Below are 22,935 nucleotides of genomic sequence, written 5' to 3'. Positions count from 1 at the left end.
TGATAGCACGCGTAAGTTTTCTAAGAAGGATTTGTAATAATAATATGTTATGATAACGACTTGATTTTGGCAAAAATATGAATAAATGTACGTCAAATAGTAAAGTAAGCATTGTATAACTATGTGTAAACTAAAAGCCATCAAAAAAAATTATAAATAATAAAAATAAATATAAATAAATAAAAATGCAAACAAATAATAAAAATATAGGTAATTGAGAAAAAAGTTCAAGATATAGTTTTCCAATATAATAAATTAGTATTCAGATAGTTTTCTGTGACCGTTTGTTTTATTAATTTCGCGAAAGACAAGTTTAGGTTTTCGCAAAAAAAAACGTTTTGCTAATTTTATATTTTCTCGAAGTTTCAAATCATTCTGAATTGAATGAAACCAAGTTTGGAGAAAGTATTGTATGTATGTATGTGAGACCTTTCGTCTTTGTTGAAAAATAATTGTTTAAGATTTTGATGAAACTTTGTATAACTATAATTAAGCCTTAAACTTCAAACTTTCAGGCCTATGATAAGCAATTGACTTATAAAAATTCATCAAGTTTAGATTTTTGCCGCGTGCTTGAAAGATTCCAATCAGAATGTATGCCGAAGCATTTGCACGTTCTGTGATTTTTTGTAGGTAGCTACTGATCACAGTTGACATCCACAATTGGTAAAATACATGACAAAATGAAATGTGTTAAAATTTATTTATGCAAATACAGAAATTATAAGTTAGCTGAAAAGATATTGATTGAAAATAGTTATTAATGAAAGCAAAGTCGTTGTTTCCGAAATAAACAGTTGAACATTTTATCTAAATAGCTAATTCTAATTCTTGTTGATTATTTACACTTAACGAAAAGTTTAAATAATTTGCCTTAAGGCAACATGCTGCTTGAAACTTGTTTCAGAGAGAAATGATGAATTGAGTTTATTGTAAATGGCAGTTGAAGTAATTACATTATGTGTATTTATAATAATAATCATGAGATATTTTTAAGTTTACCTCAATTGTTATCGCAATCTATGCAGGAGAAAATCAGCATTCCCCTCATATTTCCAGGAAGTCCTGAAAACCGAGTCTTGCATATACTTTCCATCAATCTTCTTAGTTGCTGATAATCCCATGCAGAAAATTTACACGCACTGTAGGTACAAAAATAACACAAATTCGGCACACGGGACGATGTATCGATCGACCCGTACGCTAGCGTCGTGACACCTCAATTAGTAATTCAGATGAAAAATTCTCCCGAATCATTTAATACACGACCACATTCGACACAAATTTTTGGGCCTAGAAATTACTTCATAATTATCAAAATATAGGTAACAAATGATACTGGCGAAAATCAATGCAAGATCTTCGAGATCTATTCCAACTAAAATCCCGCGCGTTAGAATTAATATGAAACAATTCTTAGAAGCTTTAAGGAAAATTTATAGCATATTGAGAAGAATTGCGTTGGTCATTATTGTAAAAGTTCTACGTGGCAGGCACGAATACATATCAGTAATTCGCGACACAAAATGGCGACCAAAACAGTATGCACGACCTTAATATCTTCCACGTCCTATTTAACACTTATTGCTTTCCAAAAACCATCACCAAAATCACAAGCAAATTAGAAACTATTCCAGAGAAAGAAAAAATCCCAACATAGTTCACTATAAAAATTTAAACATATATCAACAGGAAAAACTTTGGCACTGCACACCTAAACTTTGCATTAATCCATTTAACGTTCACAAAAGTCTCGTCACGCAATTCGACTTACGCCGAGCTTTCGAAAAGCTCAAGCTAGTTCGAAAATCCGTCGCGACCGCGTTCAAAGGTTTTTCACAGATTTTTTTCACAAGTTTTTCCAATGACGTTTCGTACGCGACCAGCTGAGTTTTCGTCTCCCACGTCGGGGTGTGCGCGTTGTGTTTTTCTTCGACAATCAGAGACATCCAGCGTGAAAATTTAGGAAACTGGACAACCGTTCGATATACCGGAACATGCGCGTTGAGTATGAGGGAAATAGTCACGTAATACCAACAGCGGAAGCAAAGTTCGTGTTTCCGGTACAGCGTATAAGTTTTAAACCATACATTATTTTGGAAAGAGTTCTTATTGAATATAAATTACTAATATTTTAATAATCGTTAAAAACTGTATATATATATACAGGGCCGGTCCTACCTTGAATGCGATGCATGCAAAAAATGCGGGCGCACGCCTTAGGGGGCGCCAAAACGAGATTTTGAAATGAAATTTTCAATATAGTTCTTTTTTCAATATAATTCAAAAAACATATAATTTCTTTGCATTTTTCACTAATTTTTGAGCAATATTTAAGATGCAATTTTGGATATTTTAAATAATGAAAAATCAAAATAAAATAATCCAACATAAAGCACCAGTGTTATGTTTAATTATGAAAGGCTAGAATTTTTCTGCTTTCCATGATTAGTTTAATAGAATAAATCGCATACAAACTCCAAAATAAATAAGCAAAATTTTTCAATAATATTATTTCAAGTAATAATAAACATACAGAAATGTTTGGAAGTCCTAAAAAGTTTGGATTAAAAATAAGAATTTAGAAGTAGTTTGGTAGTAATTATAAAGAACCCGCGAATCACCACTATATTCTAAATAATTTTAAAATCAATGCGCTTTTATATTATATATCTAATTTTTTGTGTGCTAAAACCAGAGTTATTAGAAAGTATTTAAAAAAATAACGTAAATCTTACAATTTTAATAATAAACTGTTAAATCAGTCAAAATAATAAGAGAGGGGCGCTAGAAAAAAAATTGCATGCGGGCGCTGAGGACCCAGATATATATATATATATATATATATATATATATATATATATGAACTATATGCCAATTCGAACCTGATTCAAATCAGATTTTACTTGATACTGATTCGAATCAACAAAAAAATATCACTATATAAAATGATAGTAATATCAAAACGCTTACTAATACATAAAATCACAAATCCCAACATGATGTGCCAAAATTTAAACAAATCATGACATTCAAAAAAAGGAAAACATATTTTTTAATCAATAAAAAAAATAACTAATCACGCTATTCATCCGAATTCTGACCCGAATCATGCGACTCATCCGATCATACGATTCAACTCACCCCTGATCCGAATCAAGAGCTAAGGTTCAGAAAAGCAGCACCGATCTTCGACTCTGATATGAGTAGTTTGGTTTATTGAAAAGAGCCTGAAAGCGAACCCGTTCGTAAAACATTAAGATATAATTTTGATAAAATAATAATAATATATTAAAATAATATCACATATTATTCATAATAAGTTTCAGTAAAATAAAACAAAATGTAAGATAGTTATATTATATTTATTATAATAATTAAATACCAATTTTTAATAATTTAAATAAAATAAATTAACTATATCTAATAATTTTATACAAATTCATACAAAAATCTTACAAAGCACCATCGTTTCCAAATAAATTACTGAATAAATCGCTAAACTCATGTTCACCTAAACGAGCCTTAAAATTTTGATACCAAATAAGAAATAAAACTATACCGTTGATCAGTAGTAAAGCTATTGTCGGTATAAGAGTTGCTAAAGCCTTTAATCCTTTAGAAGAAAATGTGATCAGTGCAAATTTAGCAGCAATTTTAACTAAAATAATCGGAACCAGACTGCCCAAGCCCACTAAATGTTGACCAACTCCCTTTCCACCCAATACTTCGCTTAAAGAATTTAGAAAGGGGGATAAAAGCGACTCCTTGCCATCTTCTAATAACTTTTTGATTGGTGTCTTTCCTACATCTTTCTTGGGTTGCTGTTCGTTCAATTTTTTAACAGGTGGTCCTTCCAACTTTGTTTTAATTATAGATTCTCCTCCGTTGTCTATTACTGGGACTTCAGGATTAATATTATCAGGAAATGCTTTTCCTTGAGCAAATGCTTCCAACTCATGATGCATTTCGGCTAATTCGCTATGCAAACTGTTCATTTCAAATTTATTTTGCATAACTTCCTCGAACAATCGACGTTCTTCTTCTCGGTGCTTTTTCTCTGAAACCGAATCGCCATGGTCTATCAGGTTTGTGTGGATATCATGATTGATATCCAGAGGATGGTGTTCTGGAGGATGTTGTTGAAAGAAGAATTGTGGAGGTGGTGGCGGAGGATGTGGAACTTGTCCAAATGCAGTTACCGGATGCGGATATTGTTCACCTATAACCGGATAATGAACATCGTTATGTTCTGGCAGATGAGTAGAATCCGCAATGGGAATATTACTTTGATCTGCAGTAATGCACGACAAAACACCAATAAATAAAACTCCTAAAACTCTTTGATACATTTTTACAAATTTAATTTTACTAAAATTATTTTTTTAGCAGTGTTATGAATGAATATTCAAAAGTTACTATGCATTTTTACTCCAGCGAGCGTAAATTTATAATTAGAAATTTGCTAACACAGCAGCAACAAGCGTAGGCGTATACGATTCATTCATAAAATTGTTATTGATAAACTATAAACAATTGTTTGAAGCATTTGGAAATCGTCCTGAATTAATGGAACGGAAACGCAAAACGTAAATACGCATAGAATTTTGTGACCGGATTTGATGGCGTAATGTACTCTAATGCTACAAATATTCAAGAAAAAAAACTGAATAGAAAATTGGTAATTTAGTTAGAACAGATGGTACTAATGATAATTTCCAGTATTTAACCAACTTCAGTTAATAACAAAATTCTAGAACAATAATCATTCCTTTTTTATATTATAATAATTACAAAATATTTTATAATTGCTGTAAAAGTTTATCATAAAAATACTAATTTATAAAAATAAACCATAATAATTTATGAATATGGGACGTCCATTTTATTTTACTTATGGTAAATTTTTTTTTTCTATTGTACTATAAAATTATAAGTATCATTGTAGAAAATTAAAGGTTATGGCATTTTAATCATTTGAAATATTATTTGAATATTTAAGAAATTACAAGCTATAGAGACTTTCTAAAGAAGCTTGATGAAAACAATACACAGAAGGAATTTAATTACACAGAAACAAACATATATTTAATAAATAAGAAAGTAGCCATTGAAGATGCTAATGATATTATTAAAGGTAAATAATTCATCACAATTGCTTATTAGATATAATTAATAATAAATGTTTTCATAAATGGTGATTCAGAAACAAATAAGCGAAAAAAAACGAACAAAGCAAAAACTTTAGCCCAACACGCACCGGTCAATAAATATTGGTATTATTTTACCGGTTTAATTGCATGTGAGTATTCACTTGAGATAAAATAATTTTAATAAGCACTTGGAAATGGTTTCTTAAATAGTCGCTGCATTCGCCACGTATAATTTCAACCAAAACACTAATTTTGTTGAAAATGCGCAAATGGATAATCTTGACGAGGGCTTACACAGACATACTAATCTAGGAAACAAGAAAAGTGAGTGGACATAATATTAAAATTTGAAATATATTTTATTATGAAAACCTTGAAGATCATTTCTATAATACCCATAATTATTATGAGATATATATTCACTTGTAAATTTATAGAAATTTAATCGTTTAACATTAAATAAAAATCATTCTTTCTTTTCCTCATTTAATATACTCTTCTAGGCCTAGCTTGGAAAGCTGAAACAGATAACAATACGAAATCGTATGAAGGATACTGGTTTATTAAATACTTCATTGGAATTCCTATTTCATTTGATAAGTTTGTATTTTAATATTTTAGATTCTAAAATATATTTAAATCTTGTCTTTGGCAACTATACACTAAAAATAATATCGTTGTAGATTTAAATATTATCAGAATTCATGTTATTTATTAATAAATTCATATTTTTAATTTAGAGCAAGCCAGATAGACTCACTGCTAACACCATGGAAAAATCCTGGAGATTGCTGGGCATTTAAAGGGTAAATTATTTCAATTTTTTTTTTAATTTAAATTTAAGCAAAATATGCTGTCGATTGCAGGCATGCAGTATAAATAAAATTATATTTTAAATACATTTCAAATAAATATATTCAACCCTTTAAGAGACATGGTATAATTACAACATATGTAAATAACATTCCTAATAATGAGTTAAATAACTTATTATTTACCATTGTTACTCCGAATTAGTTATAAATAATTTTGTCATAGAATACTTTATTACCCAGTTTATTAACAAATTATTGTATCTAATGAATTTACATAGTATTGTTTTTTTATTCATAGAAGCAAGGGACAAGCTATAATCACTTTGCAAAATCCAGCAAAATTATCCCACGTTACAATGGAACATATTGTATCAGATAGAAATAGCGCTCCTTATGAACACGAAGTACATGTAAGAATTATTAAAAACACATTAATAAATCTAATGATTAAATCATTGCTAAATTTGACATAATTAATGTTATAGGGAATCAGATTCAACAAAAGTATTTGGCTCGGATCTTACTTTTATGATAAAACTGGTTCAAATATTCAAACAAACAAATTAATACATGTTGAACCTGAATACTTGTATAAAAAAGTAGTGGCAAGTATTAATGAAAATATTGAAGTAAAAATATGTTATATGTTTAAATAAATCACAACATATTCTTGCAGCTAACTATTAAGAGTAACCATGGCAATCCAGACTATACATGTGTATACAGGTTTCGTATTCACGGATTTACAGAGTAATAAAATATATAAAAAATAAATCTTTAGATAATTACCAATTATGTTTCACAAAATATTTCAAATTCTTTGAACACCACAAATAGATTTTTAATGTGTAATATATTCAGTTAAAAGTAATTACATATACAAGAACCAACAGTTTTTAAGTGAAAATTTCAGATTGAGTTCATTTCATGCAGACAGATAAATCACACAATGCATATGTATAAGAGGATAGAAATATAACAAAAAAATTGTGCATGAATACACAGATAGATTTGAAGATCAGTAAATAACTCAAAGTGATGAAATTCATATTCTCCAAGAAAGGAAGGCACCAACCCAACTTAAACAAATTTTATTGTTAAAACATCTTACCATTTAATACAAAACAGTCTGATCTTTACTAGTTATTGAAGGGTATGCATTTGATGTATTCAAAGACTTGGATGTCACTGGTGCATTTAAAACTATTTCTATTTCTTCAAAGTCCTGTAACCTTTTAATATCCTTATCATTTCTAAGTCGAGTATTAGGTAATTTTCTTAATCTTGAAATTTGTGCAGGAATTATATCAAATTCACTACAAACGATGTTGAGTAAATGAGAGTAAGTTAAATTGCTTTTAGAAAGTTCACATTCCACAAAATCTGTGTCCGCATTATTTGCTATTCGTAGTTTGATAACAATACAATCTGAAAGTATTAAAAATTTCTTATATTCAATACTATGTATATACATACATATACAATTCTGAAATCTGAAAATCTTTATGTTTTGACATAATTTCTTGCATGTCAAAGAATATTTTATTTTAATGAATTCATAATTGAATAATAGTAAGAAAATAAATACCATCTTCATTTGCTTGACAAATACACATCTTGTTAGGACTGTGTGATCCATTTATTTGATTTATCATGTTCATATTATACAATTATCTTAATCTACCTGCAACAGTCCAAAACTTCCTTACTTTATTTTTAGGTTATTGTACAATTTACATACCTAACTAACAATTATTTTACACCAATTGTTCGTTCTTGATTTCATGAAAAATCAGATTGTCCACAATTAATTTTATGTGATATAAATCTCAAAAATAACAACAGAAAAATATACAAACTTATTTTCTCTCATACTATGTAGAATCACTGACAATTAAGGATTGAGGTTACTTAATAAAAGAAATTAGCATATCTATCAACATGAAAAAATCATGAAAATGATCATGAAAAAATTTTCTCCGGGATAAGGAGATAATAGCAAAACTGCTTAACAGAAGTTCAAACCATTACACATATGGAAAAATTTATCAAAAACATGAAGACCACAATACATATTTTAAAACCACAAGCCTCTAGTCCTTTTATTGACAAGCATTAACCATTATTTTTTAATATATATAATGATCTTTTAAATCAAGATTTTACTATTTTCTTTTGTTTATTTTTCTTTGCAACCTTTCCTTTCAAATTAGTATTCTTTTTAGCTTTCGGAGAATTTTTTTGCAGCCTCATACTGAAAGGTTTTTCTTGTTTTTTTGCAACCTTTTTAGTTATTTTTGGGGCAGATAATTTTTTAGACATCTTTATTTTCCGGTTTTCTTCATCATTTTCATCATCTGCAGAATGAAAAAACAATTATAGTTGTAAACTCCTATATTACATGAGTTAATTACTTTGTTACTCTAAATGGCTAAATGGCTAGTTTAGAGATGCATACATATATATATATATATATATACAATCACACATTTCTGCCGAAGATGAAAGTGATAAGATGTATGATAATATAAATATAAATATATATATATATATATATATATATATATATATAATTGATATTTCCTGGATTTTCTAATGAATACTGATACTGATTTCTTTTCAGAACAATGAATCCAATGAATAAAAAACTATATATATATATATATATATATATATATATATATATATATATATATATATTTGAATAGTCTTGAATTTGATGTTGATATATATGTTTAATTTGAGTTTAATTTCGGGAATATATATATATTCAATTATGTACTTACTTTCTTTCATTTCAGTTGGTTTTGCCTTACTTATGTCAGCTTTCTGTGCTTGTTTCTTGTTATCTTTTGGCTCTTCTAAATCGAAACTAAAACACAAAATGATAAAATAAAGAAATAAAAACATAAAAAGATAAATATTTAATAAGTCTTCATTACTTACTCTTCAAACTCCACATCACTGATTCCGTCAACTTCTTCTTTAAGAACTTTCATTGTTCCATCAGCATCAAAACTAACTGTGGCTCCTGGTATAGTTGAAAGTTCACCCTTAACATCTTTGTAGATATTTCTTTTATGATGAACAATAACAGGAACTTTAACTTCATTAGGACTTTTTAAAGAAATATGAATGGGTATAGACAATGTTGTTGGTGATTTTACATAAATTGATTCAATGTTTTCCCAACCACCTGGGTAGTTAGACTTCAACCAATTTGATGCAGCAATAATATTATCTGTAACTTCTTGTGATGTCATTTTACTATGACCGACCTAGAAAACAGTACTATTTGAGTATAAATACAAAATAGGTATAGTAAATTATATTATAGAAACTTAATGATCACATATGCACAGTAAGAAATCAAACTCGAAATTGATAATTTAAAGTTAATAAACATAAGATTTATTCTCAATGCAATTCATAAAAAAAATCTTAATATTAGGTATATCTTGAATAAGAAGTTTTAGAAAATATTGTAATAAAAGTAATAAAATCTTGCATAAATATATTACCTTTGTAATAGTAGTATTTCCTCGTGGAGTAAGCATGATAGATGTTTTATTTAAAGCCTTTGTAAATTCATGTTTCAAATCTTTCTGATTCATTCTTACTGAAGTTGGCAGTTTTCTGGCTTTAACAAAAGTCTTTCCTAATATATGAAAAACGTGCCCACTGATTTTAGCATCAACTAGGAACACATCATAAAGATTCAGTAATCGTTTCTTAGCTTCAAATTGACTATATTCCAATTTTAGCTGTGTAAAAGGCAAAACCTTCACATTTTTTATTCCAGCTTCAGCTAGCAAGTCTTGATAATGAATCTCAGTAGGTTCTGGATCTATTTTACGTCCTCGTTTCAAATCAAGAACAATTAGGCATATTTCAGTATTATCATTTACTAAGGAATGTGGAAGAGTGTACCTTACTGTTCTCAGAGGACATTTAGGAATTTTGATACAACTGATTTGCAATAACATAGGTACCTCATCGTCTAGTAATGTTGTATTTTCAGATTTAGTAATTAATTCAAATGTAGCTTCTACAGCTTTTTTGACTTTGTTAGAACACAATTCATTTGGTGTTAAATCTCCAATTTCGGTTGGTATTGAGTCTGTAGTTTCGGTTGGACTTGAGTCTCTTGCTTTAGCTTTCAAAATTTTCTCAACTCTCGGTGGTTTACTATTTCCATCCTTTTTAATTTTCTTAACTACAGCATTGTTAGTTTTTGTCAATAAAATAGATCCCACCGTCTTTGGTTTGTTTTTGATAGTTTTTTTCGCAAAGGTGTTTTCTTTCGTCTTTTTAGTTGGTTTAACTTTTGATAACAATTTTGATTTTGTCATTTTGTTAATGTAAATTGTTAACAATTTAATTAAAAATTTCACTGTTACTTCAAATAAAATCTGATAGCTAGTAATACTTTTTTACATTTGTAATAATACTTCACATGCACGTGGTATTATAACGAAGGTTTATCTTGAAGATATTTTATTAGGTTATAATAACCTTCGTTGTTATTGTGGTATACCTCATTTCATTCCGCCCAGGTTAGCCACAATATAAAACTATTTTAGCGGCTATTTCAAATTTTATCTTATCAATGGAACAGATAAGAAGAGCAAATAAATTTTAATTACGTTGAATTATTAGGTACTTGTTATCAATGATTCCATCACACTGAGTCACTAGTTTCTGAAATTACTACGACACACCTGTAAATATTTTTATACCATAATAATATTTTTGAATACATAAAAGTAAAATAACAAAGCAAAAATGAAGACAAAAAATATTCTCTTTTGTTTAACTATTGGGTTAGGTAAGTAAATAACTGTTGCTGTTAATAACAAAATAAATTTACTAAATTTCTCATTCTCAGTTATGCTGAGCCTTTGTGCAGAAGCAGAAGCAAGACGTAAGATTCTCAGAGGCCGACAAGTTATAACAAGAACTTATAACAGTAAGTATAATTAGTATCTAGATCAAATTAAAAATGTTATTACAATTTGAAAATGAAAATTTACACTCCGAAAATTATCTAGGATATATCATTATGATACACATAATGCAAATATGCATGTATCATTATATCTGCACTTGGTGTATATACCATTATACCAAAATATTATGGAATTTACTTTCACTCTTCTTATAGTTTAAGTTATATAAAATATATATTTAACGAATCTAAAATTATAGAAGGGTTGGCCGTTCCTGCCTGGTCGATTGTTCTAATGTGTGGAATAGGAATGATTATTCTGGGGGGATTATTATATGTTGCAATGTACAAAATGATTTTATCAGAAAGTAAAAGTGAAGACATAAATATGATACCAGTTTACACAGCAGCTGCAACAAGAGATGATGATGAATCTTGAAACGTCAATAAATAATTTATATATATATATAAAAATATATATACACACACATACATATATATATATATATATATATATATACTTAAAAAAAATATACTATTTAATTTATGTATTGTAATGACTAGATAACAATAAAATATAGCTTAATAAAAAAAATATACAAATTGTCTTTCTATTGTGAAATTAGATTAATCTTCTTGTAATTTAGTCTTAATAACTTTCACTTTATTAATGAGTATTTTATCTTCAACATCTTCTGATAATTTGTCATTATTTGCTTGTGATGTAGCAGAATTATCTAAAGTCGGTGATTGATTCTTCTTAAAACCAAAATATGGCATGCATTGGTGCATTGTAACTAGAATCAATGCACTTATTAATAAATAATTCAAAGTGTAGAGAGCAGTATTAGAAAATATCAAGCAAGCAACAGAGAAAGCGTACAGTAAATATCCTATTTCCCTTGAAAATAATCTGTAAAAAAATGTTGAATTTTATATAACAAACTACATAATATAAAAGAAATTTATGTTGTACTATACTCACAAATCAGTCTTTGGTGCATTGATTTGCCAAATAATAGATATACAAATAGTTAAACTTATTGAAATCCAAAAAGCTGGATCTATTTCCAAATAGGGATTATACCTGTAAATGACATAATTTTTTAATTATTCATATATCTTTAAAGTAATTTATTCACTTTTTTCAAGACTTACTTAAAATTATGTAACCATGTCAGCAGAGTTGGAAAATTAAGCAATGTTACAAAAGATAATATCAAAAAAATAGTTAAATGAAAATGTATTTCACTTAAAGTGATATCACTCTCAGGTAGAATAACATCTACGGCTTTGTTTAATAATTTGTCAATTATATATTTCTTAAACAAAGAATTTTTTTGTGGTTTATTTTTTGAATCAGATGCTTCATTATGTGACTCCAATACAGAATTTTGAGCTTTTTCATGACTACCCGTTTTTTCGTTGCTATTGCTATCATCAAAGCAATGCACATCTTTACTAGATGTTCCTTTATCAAATGATGTATCTAATGTATCCTTAGTTTGGCCTTCAGTAATGTCAATGCCCTTATTTTCTGTTTGCAAAACTCGTTTTTCAGAATCACGTTTTTCATTTTTATCGTTCAATGGCTTATCATGTACGTTATCATTTGTTGTCATTTCATGATCACTAACATTTTGAGTATTTTTTTTTATATCATCAGTTGTTTTATTATGAGATCCACCAATTAATTTTCTTGCAACTTTTCGAATTGTTTTAAATACAATAGTGTCAACATAGTCTTCATACATTTTACTTAGCTACAATTACATTTGAATTTTGTAAAAATATTGATAAACAATGTATAACAAATTACAAGAATTACCAATATAGAATAAAATACAACTGCAATCATTAAAGAAACACAACCGCAGGTGGCTGATCCCATGGCTACAGCTAAGACCCCAACTGCTAGTGGTAGTCTTTCGAATGCTTTTGCAGCAAAACCAGATGCTCCAAATGATATTATTCTGGAAATATATAATTAATTTTTTTCTAAAAATCTTCTTTCGTTAAAATCATATAATAATAATAGTTAATCATAATAAATATATTAACACAATATAATTATATTTCCAGCATAAAAATTAAATAATTAAATCAAATGTAGAAAATAATAATTAGAATTTTAAAAGATATACCTAAGCATTACTGTGTGGGCTAATTTACCAGCAACAGCAATTCCTGCATAAACAATCAGACCAATTATACAAATAATTCCCCAAGCAACTGCAAAGGACAGCAGGGGTAACAGCATTGGTGTTGAAGATTCAAAACTAAAATTATTATATAGATACAAGATGTAAAAAAAATAAAATGCTAAAGCAATCAGTGATATTTCATTATCAATAACTTTCAATAAACAAGCATATATAGAAGATACCTAAGCAACTTTTGGGCAAGTCTTGCTAATGTGACAACGTAATAAGGTTTTGCCCCAGATGTCATAGCAGACAATAAATTTGAACACTTTCCTTCATCTTGTATTTGAAGAATTTGTTGACGTAAGGCAAGAATTAAGACAGACGCACAATATGGTAGCAAACCCAGCGAATAATGGCGTGATATTTGACCAAGAGTATCAACAAAAGAACTCTCTAAACTAGAAAATTAAAAGATAAAATCAAATCATCATAAAAAAATGAAGAGTTTATGAAATTATTAAATTTACCTGATGAAATATTTACAGTTAGGGTCCAGAACAAACCTTACCCTCACATTTTTAGATGACTTACCATCCTGCTGACTTTGATGCAATTTCAAAGACATAGGAAGTCTTTGTGCTTCACTATAAAAAAATCCAAGCTCTCAATTTTTAATTTTAAATACTTTGGTAAAAATAGAAGTTCTTACGTGAAATAGTGAACATTGGAATGACCAGATGCCCAAGGTACATAAGAAGTAGCAACAGTGTGATAAGATTTTTCAGAGCATTGTTTAGGATCTATAGAAAGATGCAAAGCTTGGTATAAACTATCGAAACCTTGTATTATAAGATCATAATGTATGGCATTCAATAAAGTTTCTTTCACAACCTCCACTTTAGAGAAGGAATAGATTTTTGGTGCATTGGTCTTCATTATGCGCTGGTTTCTGTTGTAGATGTCAAAATGCAATTGCACCTAAAGGTGAGTAATCAAAATATTACAGATAAATATCATTATTAAATAAAATTCACTTTAATGCAGTATCAATGATGTTAATGAAAAAAATTATCAAATTGATTAAAGATAAGTAAATTGAAGAGGTAGTGTTAATACTATAACTAAAAATCCTAATTGTACATACTGATTCTCGTGTTGGTGATATTTGAAATAAGACATGTGTCCAATGAGGATTTTGACGTTTTATCTTATGCAAATCAAGATAAGCAATTCGTCGCTCCTTGTTAATTGATGGATGCGGTCTGGTGTAATTCGATAGGGAAAGACCGTGATCACTAAAAAATGAATGCAGACATAATATCTACAATTTATTATATGTATATATATGTATATGTATATATATATATATATATATATATATAAATTTATCTATGTACCAAATTCTAGATTGTAATTTAATATCAATTTGATCAGCTGCACAACCAAAAATCCAGTCTTCATCATCAAGATTTATAGATTCAACAGCTATCATTTCATGTAATTGGTCATCAGTCAATCTTATCATTTGATATCTTGTTCGATTTAATCCATTCAAAAATCGCACGGAAAATAATCTTCTGTTATCTTCATACCATTCGCTATTTTTTCTAAAATGCACAATTTTTGAATGTGGGAGTGCAGTATTTATCTAAAACAATAAAGTAATGCAAAAATTAATAAATATAATATACATTTACATAATATGACTAATAAAAATCAATTAGATAAAAAAACAGGAAACATATTCTACAAAATATTTATCAAATAGTTATTCATAATTAATATGAATTTGCTAAGATATGCAAATTGTTGCCGATTATTATTAAAGAGATTCAAATAGATATCTATATTTTATAATTATTTAATTAGATTATGTTCTTACCGTTAACAATCTCAAAGCCGTGTTGTATCTTTCTTCCAGATTTGTAGAAATTTGTTTAGATTTACTATCTACTGATTGGAAAAGTACCCTTTAAAATTAAAAAAAAAATTAATATTAATCTCTAAATGTGATAATATTATTGTATAATATAGTAACATTAATAGCAATAATAACATAATGTATTCATAGTATTAGTATATAAAATAGTAGAATACCTATTCAAAACCAATACTAGTTGTAAACACCATACAATGCATTGATGATCAGTTGATGCCCAAACCATGGGTATGGCAGTTGTCTGAAATTTTAATAAAATAATATATAATAATAAATTAAATAATATGAAGGATAAGGAATACTCACCAATGTATTAATATGTCCAAATTTAGACGAAGTCAAACCAGAAGGAACTAAAATATCTCTACTGCCACCACCAATTGAAATAAATAAAATATCAGAAAATTTTGAATTTTCCTTATTGATGTCTTTGAATCCTGCTTTATTCGATTTATTAGTCATGTTCATGATTTGAAAATTTTCAGTCCAATATTTGAATGTTTCAGTATAGAATGTAGGAATTAATTGATCTAATGCTGCAACAGGTTTCTTATTCGGAGTTGCCAATGTAATAATTGTATTAACCCTTTGGGAATTTTCATCTATTGTGACCACGTGTTGAGCAATCAATCCTCCCTTAAAATGAAATATATATAACTTATACAAATGTATATATACAATATATTTCAAGAAAATAAACTTACTATTGAATGTCCTATTAAAACAATACTTTTAGGATGCGCAGTATTTTTGTCATATAGATTTAAAATTGTGTGAATAGAATGATTTACAAATAGTGATTGTGCCTCTAAAACTCCACCAAATAATCCAGAATATTCCTCATTTAAATCAACTGTAAACAATAGTAATGAATAAACATCATCATCATCATATATCGAGAAATATAAAATAAAATTAATAATATAAAATAATTTTCTTGATAGTAAAGTAATAAATATAATTATCAAATTAATAACATTAAATGCATAATTATTTAACATATTTTATATATACATATAACATTTAATTGAACTAACCACAAAAATAATCAAAATGAAATCTGGATTTGGAGTTTAAATACTTTCTCAAGCTTACAGAAGCAAGCGAGCGAACTTGCTTGTAGGATCCTGCATTTCCTGGTATAAATAAAACTGGTATTCCATCAAAATGCATATTTCGTGCTTTTCCTGTAAGTCTGCCCTCAGAATACGCATATAAATTATATTTTTCATATTTTTGAGCATTAGATACGTTTATTTTCTGAAAATACATAAACACATAAGAAAATAACCTCAAAATTTTACATATATCAAGATTTATGCATACAATAAATTGTGGAAATTCATACATATATGTCATTTTGCAAGCATTTTCTTCATGACTTAGTAAAAAATTTTTAAGACCAAACAAATAAAGAGATAAACAAATTAAAGATATAACTAGAAATATATTAAGTGTCATTCTGATTACTATATTGTCTAGGGCTAATCACACACTGACACTTGATTTGTCTATCATGTTAACCATTCTAATCCTAGTCTAGGATGTTAGCCTTTATCAATGCTTTAATTAATTATTCAATGTAATTTATTTATGCAACTAAATGAAAATATTTATTGTAGATAATATTCCTAAAATTTAAAAAAACTTTTATTTAATTTTTGAAAAGACTTAAAATTTATTTTTTGATTGAAAGTCAATCTTGTGTTTGTTATTTGAAGAAAAACATAATTTAATCTATATTAAATTTTATTCTAGATTGTAATTTAATCAACAGTTGAGTTAATATGTGCTTGTAATAGAGCCTTCATTTGCTTAGGCAATCTTATTCTATTCCTTGATCGCTTTTTTATCCCCTGTGCATTTTCATTTTTCTTTTGTTTCTTTTTACATGATAAAGGATTAGGTCCTTTCTTTTTCCTTCTCTTCCTTTTCTGTTCATTGTTGTTTTCTGATAAACCAACATCTTCTTTTAATTTCTTAATTACAAGCTCTTCCCTTGTTTGGACTTTGAAGCTTCCAGTAGCATTCTCAGTAGCTTTATCACGGCTAGTTTGTGAAGGTCGCTCTAAACATGGTGCTTTACGATGCAGATACAATAGAGGCACACCAGGTTTTTCCCGAATTTTTTCTTGTAGATCACGATCTTGGGTAGCTATGACATATCTTAAATTATTTTGAAATGTGAATAATGGAACTGCTAAAATTAAAATAGCAATATAATCTATTACATACCTGTCTCTATTACTTTTGCCTACCATCGATAGTAAGCAATCACTAGCACCAATTGGAGCCTTTTCATGTCCGCATTTGTGAATACCAAATTGCTTTACAATTTTCATGGCACCAACCAATTTGGGTCCTAAATTTTCTGTCTCCACAATTACACATTGCGTAGTTAAAAGTTTAAGCTCAGCTTGAAAATATTTCTTTAACTGATCTTGAATATTGAATTGATTCTAAAAATTAACATTAATAAGAACACGAATTCAATTAATGCTATTTTGTACCTACCTTTAACGCATCGAAACAGAAAGTTCCGTCAATAAGTATTTGAAATGGCTGATGAAAACCAAAATTGTTAATATAAAAGTTCAAATTTCGATGTACTTTCTTATATCTAGTAATTTTCATTATTACAGAATTAACTTATCGAACAGATGATCAAGTCAAGAAATAACAAATAGCACGTGCGCAGAAATTTTGCTAAATACATTGGTTTGACATATGTTTGACAGCTTTGAAATGAAAATTAAATTATGTCTAAGTTGGTAGCATCTGCATTTTAACGGATTTGAACAATATTTGAGAGATGACAACGCTGATAGAACATGGCAGCATGACAGCGCTGTCAAAATTTATAAACAGATTGCCACTGTAAAATAATAAAATAAAATGTTGATTGTAAAATTAAATTAGTTTAATAAAATGTAAATAGAGAACAATTTTAGTTAAAAATGGCCAACAATTGTGGTTTCAGTAGAGAAGCTGTTCGTGTGAAAGTTAAAGTAAATTGAAAAAAAAAACTTTCACTTGCACAATTAATTAAACATTCAACTCAATATGTTACTGATTTCTTTTAGAAATGTGAAGGTCAATTAACACCAGAGTGGAGAAAATTTAGTGTAGACCCTCAAATAACATCTTTAGAAGTCCTAGTTAGTATCTTAGCTAAAGCATTTGATTTAAGGGGTGACTTTAATGTAAGCTACAAGACGACCGATTCTAATGGACAGGATGCTTATGTGGTAGTTTTATCAGATTGGGATTTGGATGCAGCATTCTTGAGGTAGACTTTATTTATATGAAAATGATTATTTATGAATTACAAATCTAATTCCTGAAATAGTCAATGGATATTGAAACTCATATTTTTTTTAGAGCTCACAATACTTCCATTACAAATAAAGTAGAGCCTTGTTTATATTTGCGTGTGGATATAAAACCTTTTTCTGAATCATGTGAAGACCCAGAATGGGATTCAGTTGAATTGGAAGCTGCTCATGCAGCAGTTGAAAGAACAGAATCAGTGTTTACATCAAGTACTGCTGTAAATACTTCTCAAATAACTAATGTTGTTGGTTCTAACATAAATGTCACTGAGAAAAAAGAATTTATTACTGGGCTTAGGCAGCATAAATTTCCTGGAATATTTAAAAATCAAGTAAGTCTTTCGTTTTAATTTTTTTAAAACCTTATTTTCATATGCGGAATAATATTATATCTTCGCAGATGGAGAAGACACTATCAATGGTCCAGAAGGCTTTGAATCTAGTAGAAACAGTTGATAGTTGGAATTGGCACTCAAATGATACACCTCCTTTAGGTGAAATAACAATGTTCATTATATATTCTAATATCATTAGAATGAATGTAAAAATTAAAGTAACTTTTATTTCAAAGGGGATTCTGAATTTCGTGGTTTACTCGATGCTGTTGGTCGATTGTCCACACCACAGCGTTTAAGGAGAAGAGTTTACTCTGGAGGAATTGAACCAAATTTAAGACGTGTAGTATGGAAACATGTGCTAAATGTGTATCCTGAAGGTAAGTTGTATAATTATATATATTTCTATAATAACGAAGTGACAAATGATTCTTTACATGGATCATACAACTTTGTTCTATTAAATTCTGGTGTTAATTGACCTTCACATTTCTAAAAAAATCAGTTAAAACATCTATTTGTTTTTTTTTTCAAGAATAATTTTCTAATATGAAAAATAATTCAAAATTGCCAGTAAGTATTTTATGTTAGATAGTAAATGCAATGTTATTAATCATTTATAGGTATGTCAGGTCGTGAGCGAATATCTTATATAAAACGAAAATCTATAGAATATATTAAACTGCGTGATGCATGGCGGGATGTTATTCAGAATGGGCCAATAACACCACAACTTTCTTATGTAACCAGTATGGTTCGAAAAGATGTTTTGAGAACTGACAGACACCATCCATTTTATGGAGGAAGTGATGATAACAAAAATATTGCTGCTCTTTTTAATATCCTGACAACATATGCTTTAAATCACAAAGTTAGCTATTGCCAAGGAATGTCAGATTTGGCATCTCCCTTATTGGTGACAATGAATGATGAGTCTCATGCTTATATTTGTTTCTGTGCTCTTATGAAGAGACTAAGTGGAAATTTCATGCTTGACGGGATTGCCATGACGCAAAAATTTGCACATCTCAGCGAAGCTATATTATATTATGATCCTGAGTTTTATGCCTATCTTAAGCAACAGCAGGTAAGGTTAAGATCAACCTATATTTGTCTTTCTCATTTCACCACATAAGAGCAAAAAGTAGTTTAATTGTCAAAATTTATTAACATTTGGAATAGTGGGTTGTATCAAAGTTTCAAAATTCTATCATCACTATTTCAATATGTAGTAAATCTCAATTATTATTAGGTTAATTGTTTACGCTCACCAGGAAGTTTATGCAACTTTGATTAAGACCAAATGCCGCTTACACCTAATTACTTTATTCATCTTGTGAAACATATTTCTTTAAAAAATGAAAATTATTAGAAATGGATAGCTCAGTTCCAAAATTTTGCTTTATAGGCTGATGACTTGTTGTTCTGCTATCGCTGGTTGTTGTTGGAAATGAAAAGAGAATTTTGCTTTGAAGATTCCTTACGCATGTTAGAAGTTCTTTGGAGTTCTATTCCCTTAGTAACAGTGCCTGAACAGGAACTTGAATTATTCGAGTTCGAATTCAAACCTATATTTACTGTTCCTGATACACCAATAGTGCCCTGTGAAAACGCTTACACTAAAGTTTGTGCGCTTCGCAGACAAAGTTCTGCCATGAATCTGGGACAGAATGTAAATAACATTAAATTTCAAACTTCAAAAAGATTAAATCTGAGCCTGGATGAAACTAGAGGTAGATGTAAATTCAAAAATGCACTTCAAGACATCAAAACTATTAGTTTGGATGATACTGTTTTACAAATGAAGAAAGCAAATGTAGATCGTGATGAAGAAAAATCTGAAGATAAAAATAGCATTAAATCAACTTCTCCTGTGGAACGACCGAGGTCAGTATCGCCTAGAAAAACTGATGATGAATTAAATGAAATTGGTGAACGTCCTATAGAAGTAATAAGCAATAGTATGATTGATTTGGCCAAAAAAAGTAATTGTATTAGAAAACCCGGAGGGCATTTTAAAGAACTTAAAGAAAAGATCGCCTCGGCAGGAAATTCTCGAAAAAACATTTTTAGTATATCTCTTGATAAAATAGAAGTACGCAATGATAAAAAAATAGAATATGGAAATAAGCATTTAAATCACAATGGAGGAGGAAAAGTTGTTAAAAACTTAAATGAGTTTTTAAACTTTAACAAAAGCCGTTTATCAGAAAAATTCATATCTAAAAAGACAGATCAAGATGCGACAACTATTTCTGAACAACCTATAACTGACAATAAATGTAAAATCCAGAAACAGTTGCACAAAGATTTGAGTGTGGAAGGTAGCAGTAGCCCTGATGATTCACAAGAATATTTTCCAATGACGACGTCGATGACACGCGAGTTAAGGTTGGAATTGGAGAACCTTGATAGGCAAGTTTTTGGTAGGGACTTTCATAACAAGTCTTTTCAATTTGACAATACTGATTCTCCAACTGAAACTACATCAATTATTACGGAACAAAATAAAAATTTTCAATGCGATTTGTCCAATCATAGTTCGATTACTGAAATTAGCGAGCCAACAGAATTAGCTGAGATTTGCAGTGTACCTCAAGTTCATGTTAATGGCCATAAAAATGGTTTTTCTAAAGAAAATTCACCTAATGATATCTTTTTATGGGAAAATCCTCTGCACAAACAGCAAGAGATGTGCAAATCTAAATTTCCAACAACACCAGATGAGCAAGCCGACTTAGAATATGATGGGGAATCAGGGGAAATCTTTGAAGAATCTCAGGGGAAAAAATCTATAACTCCAATAAGACTTTTAAGACGTACGCACAATTCTAACCGTACCTCTGATTCCTCAGAGAGTGATAACGACTGGAAATTGTGCGATTCGAAAATCGACTATAAAGCGATGTCTGAGGATAAACAGAACGATGAAGACATTGATAATAAGTTTATTGAAAATAACGAATTTTCGAAAAAGATTGAGAAAACTGTGCAGCTGAATAATATAGACAATTCGCAACATATCTCAAAATCTGCTGAAAATGAAATAATACATGAAAACAATTTAAACGAGCCAAATGTTTTAATAGACAATGTAAAACCTTTGATGTTGCCACCACCTAATGAATTTGGAGGGGGTAATCCATTTTTAATGTTCCTATGTCTTACAGTTTTGTTACAACATAGAGATTATGTTATGAGAAATAATATGGATTATAATGAAATGGCTATGCATTTTGATAAAATGGTTCGTAAGCATAATATTAATCGCGTTTTGAATCAAGCTCGAAAAATGTACACTGCTTATTTGAAACAACAAGACGGTAATGACAATTCTGTTACAAAATAAATTCAATACTTAGATAGATTTTATTCTCATGAAATATTTAATCTTTTTCTTTTAACTCAAATTTACAAGATTTTTAGGAATTTAATTATTCAACTGCAGAAAGTATTTTATTGCTCTTCCTTATTTATAATCTCAATCTTAGTAATAAAGTATGGATTGAGAAATAATAATAGTCTATAAAACAATCTAATTTTATATACAACTTTATGAAACTCATAGATATATCGTAAGCGAAAATTATATCACAAAATCGATTCAACAGATATATGCAGTTGAAATATTCATAAATATTTTTTTAGTGAATTTTATTAGCATGTAAAAAATCTTTCTTTAAAGCAAGGAACTACATTATAATATATTTTTTAAAGGTGCAGGTCTCCAGAAATAATTTAATAATCAATATATTCATAATTAATCATTTTAAAATTATTCATCCGACGATTGGAATATCGCATAGTAAATTTAAATAGTAAACATATATTTTTTTCAAGTAACTTTTGAATCTGCATCTAACTTGCCAGTTGGCTGTGATTCGTAGACGAATGCACTGCGGAAGCTATGAATAAAAGCACTTCACATTTTATTTTTATGTTTGTGAAATGGTACATTAAAGAGCTATTTTGATGGCGCTATTTTATCTCTAGTCTTTTTATATATATTAAAATAATTGATGTTTGTGATATTTTAGGTATGTAGAATTAAGAAACATTCCAAAGTTTTACTATAAAAATAGTTGTGGATTGAGTTAATTTGTCAATCAGCAATTTCGTCTGCTGACGTTTGACCTAAGTGCATTTTTTAATGTTATATTACGGATTTTCGAATGCTATAAAAGTACTTAATTATAAATATAATTTTAAGCTAGTCATTAGATAAGCAATAAGTTCCCAATCTGATTGTTATACTATATGTGACTT

General features: G+C 28.7%; 7 protein-coding genes across 7 annotated transcripts; 3 read left to right on the top strand and 4 right to left on the bottom strand.

Moving 5' to 3' along the window:
- Positions 1-4,164: 4,164 nt before the first annotated feature.
- Positions 4,165-7,891, bottom strand: LOC113372647 (ankyrin repeat domain-containing protein 40-like). Its single transcript, XM_026613005.1, has 3 exons — positions 7,557-7,891; positions 7,080-7,396; positions 4,165-4,294 (listed from the first exon to the last, which is right to left on the bottom strand). The coding sequence occupies exons 1-2, from the start codon at positions 7,627-7,629 to the stop codon at positions 7,083-7,085; spliced, it is 387 nt and encodes a 128-aa protein (XP_026468790.1). The 5' UTR covers positions 7,630-7,891; the 3' UTR covers positions 4,165-4,294; positions 7,080-7,082.
- Positions 4,873-6,793, top strand: LOC113372646 (SUN domain-containing protein 3-like). The gene is made up of 9 exons (XM_026613004.1): positions 4,873-4,899; positions 5,003-5,137; positions 5,207-5,302; positions 5,364-5,477; positions 5,657-5,753; positions 5,894-5,959; positions 6,267-6,378; positions 6,454-6,573; positions 6,645-6,793. Exons 4-9 carry the CDS (start codon positions 5,423-5,425, stop codon positions 6,720-6,722), a joined length of 528 nt encoding a protein of 175 aa, XP_026468789.1. The 5' UTR covers positions 4,873-4,899; positions 5,003-5,137; positions 5,207-5,302; positions 5,364-5,422; the 3' UTR covers positions 6,723-6,793.
- Positions 7,892-7,974: 83 nt separating the features above from the next.
- LOC113372641 (ribosomal L1 domain-containing protein CG13096-like) lies at positions 7,975-10,441 on the bottom strand. Its single transcript, XM_026612998.1, has 4 exons — positions 9,490-10,441; positions 8,915-9,246; positions 8,755-8,840; positions 7,975-8,325 (listed from the first exon to the last, which is right to left on the bottom strand). Exons 1-4 carry the CDS (start codon positions 10,318-10,320, stop codon positions 8,123-8,125), a joined length of 1,452 nt encoding a protein of 483 aa, XP_026468783.1. The 5' UTR covers positions 10,321-10,441; the 3' UTR covers positions 7,975-8,122.
- A 215-nt stretch (positions 10,442-10,656) lies between these two features.
- Positions 10,657-11,416, top strand: LOC113372648. Its single transcript, XM_026613006.1, has 3 exons — positions 10,657-10,796; positions 10,857-10,937; positions 11,177-11,416. The coding sequence occupies exons 1-3, from the start codon at positions 10,754-10,756 to the stop codon at positions 11,353-11,355; spliced, it is 303 nt and encodes a 100-aa protein (XP_026468791.1). The 5' UTR covers positions 10,657-10,753; the 3' UTR covers positions 11,356-11,416.
- Positions 11,417-11,529: 113 nt separating this feature from the next.
- On the bottom strand, positions 11,530-16,463 carry LOC113373632 (GPI inositol-deacylase-like). Its single transcript, XM_026613917.1, has 17 exons — positions 16,329-16,463; positions 16,040-16,262; positions 15,707-15,855; positions 15,309-15,638; positions 15,161-15,243; positions 14,946-15,033; positions 14,461-14,711; positions 14,208-14,358; positions 13,773-14,041; positions 13,591-13,707; positions 13,303-13,521; positions 13,061-13,195; positions 12,745-12,889; positions 12,256-12,679; positions 12,075-12,207; positions 11,902-12,003; positions 11,530-11,829 (listed from the first exon to the last, which is right to left on the bottom strand). The coding sequence occupies exons 1-17, from the start codon at positions 16,461-16,463 to the stop codon at positions 11,544-11,546; spliced, it is 3,240 nt and encodes a 1,079-aa protein (XP_026469702.1). The 3' UTR covers positions 11,530-11,543.
- Positions 16,464-16,711: 248 nt separating this feature from the next.
- LOC113372872 (rRNA-processing protein UTP23 homolog) lies at positions 16,712-17,686 on the bottom strand. Its single transcript, XM_026613210.1, has 3 exons — positions 17,517-17,686; positions 17,238-17,461; positions 16,712-17,168 (listed from the first exon to the last, which is right to left on the bottom strand). The coding sequence occupies exons 1-3, from the start codon at positions 17,634-17,636 to the stop codon at positions 16,769-16,771; spliced, it is 744 nt and encodes a 247-aa protein (XP_026468995.1). The 5' UTR covers positions 17,637-17,686; the 3' UTR covers positions 16,712-16,768.
- Positions 17,687-17,877: 191 nt separating this feature from the next.
- On the top strand, positions 17,878-22,109 carry LOC113372351. The gene is made up of 7 exons (XM_026612674.1): positions 17,878-18,010; positions 18,086-18,291; positions 18,384-18,666; positions 18,735-18,828; positions 18,906-19,049; positions 19,293-19,756; positions 20,078-22,109. Exons 1-7 carry the CDS (start codon positions 17,960-17,962, stop codon positions 22,016-22,018), a joined length of 3,183 nt encoding a protein of 1,060 aa, XP_026468459.1. The 5' UTR covers positions 17,878-17,959; the 3' UTR covers positions 22,019-22,109.
- The last annotated feature ends 826 nt before the right edge of the window (positions 22,110-22,935 follow it).

This window comes from Ctenocephalides felis, unplaced genomic scaffold, assembly GCF_003426905.1.
Source record: "Ctenocephalides felis isolate EL2017-DRISC unplaced genomic scaffold, ASM342690v1 CF-g0.4_SCAFFOLD_01604, whole genome shotgun sequence".
Taxonomy (NCBI): Eukaryota; Metazoa; Arthropoda; class Insecta; order Siphonaptera; family Pulicidae; genus Ctenocephalides; species Ctenocephalides felis.
Note: the sequence above shows the minus strand (reverse complement) of the source record. Positions and strands in the feature narration are given on the sequence as shown.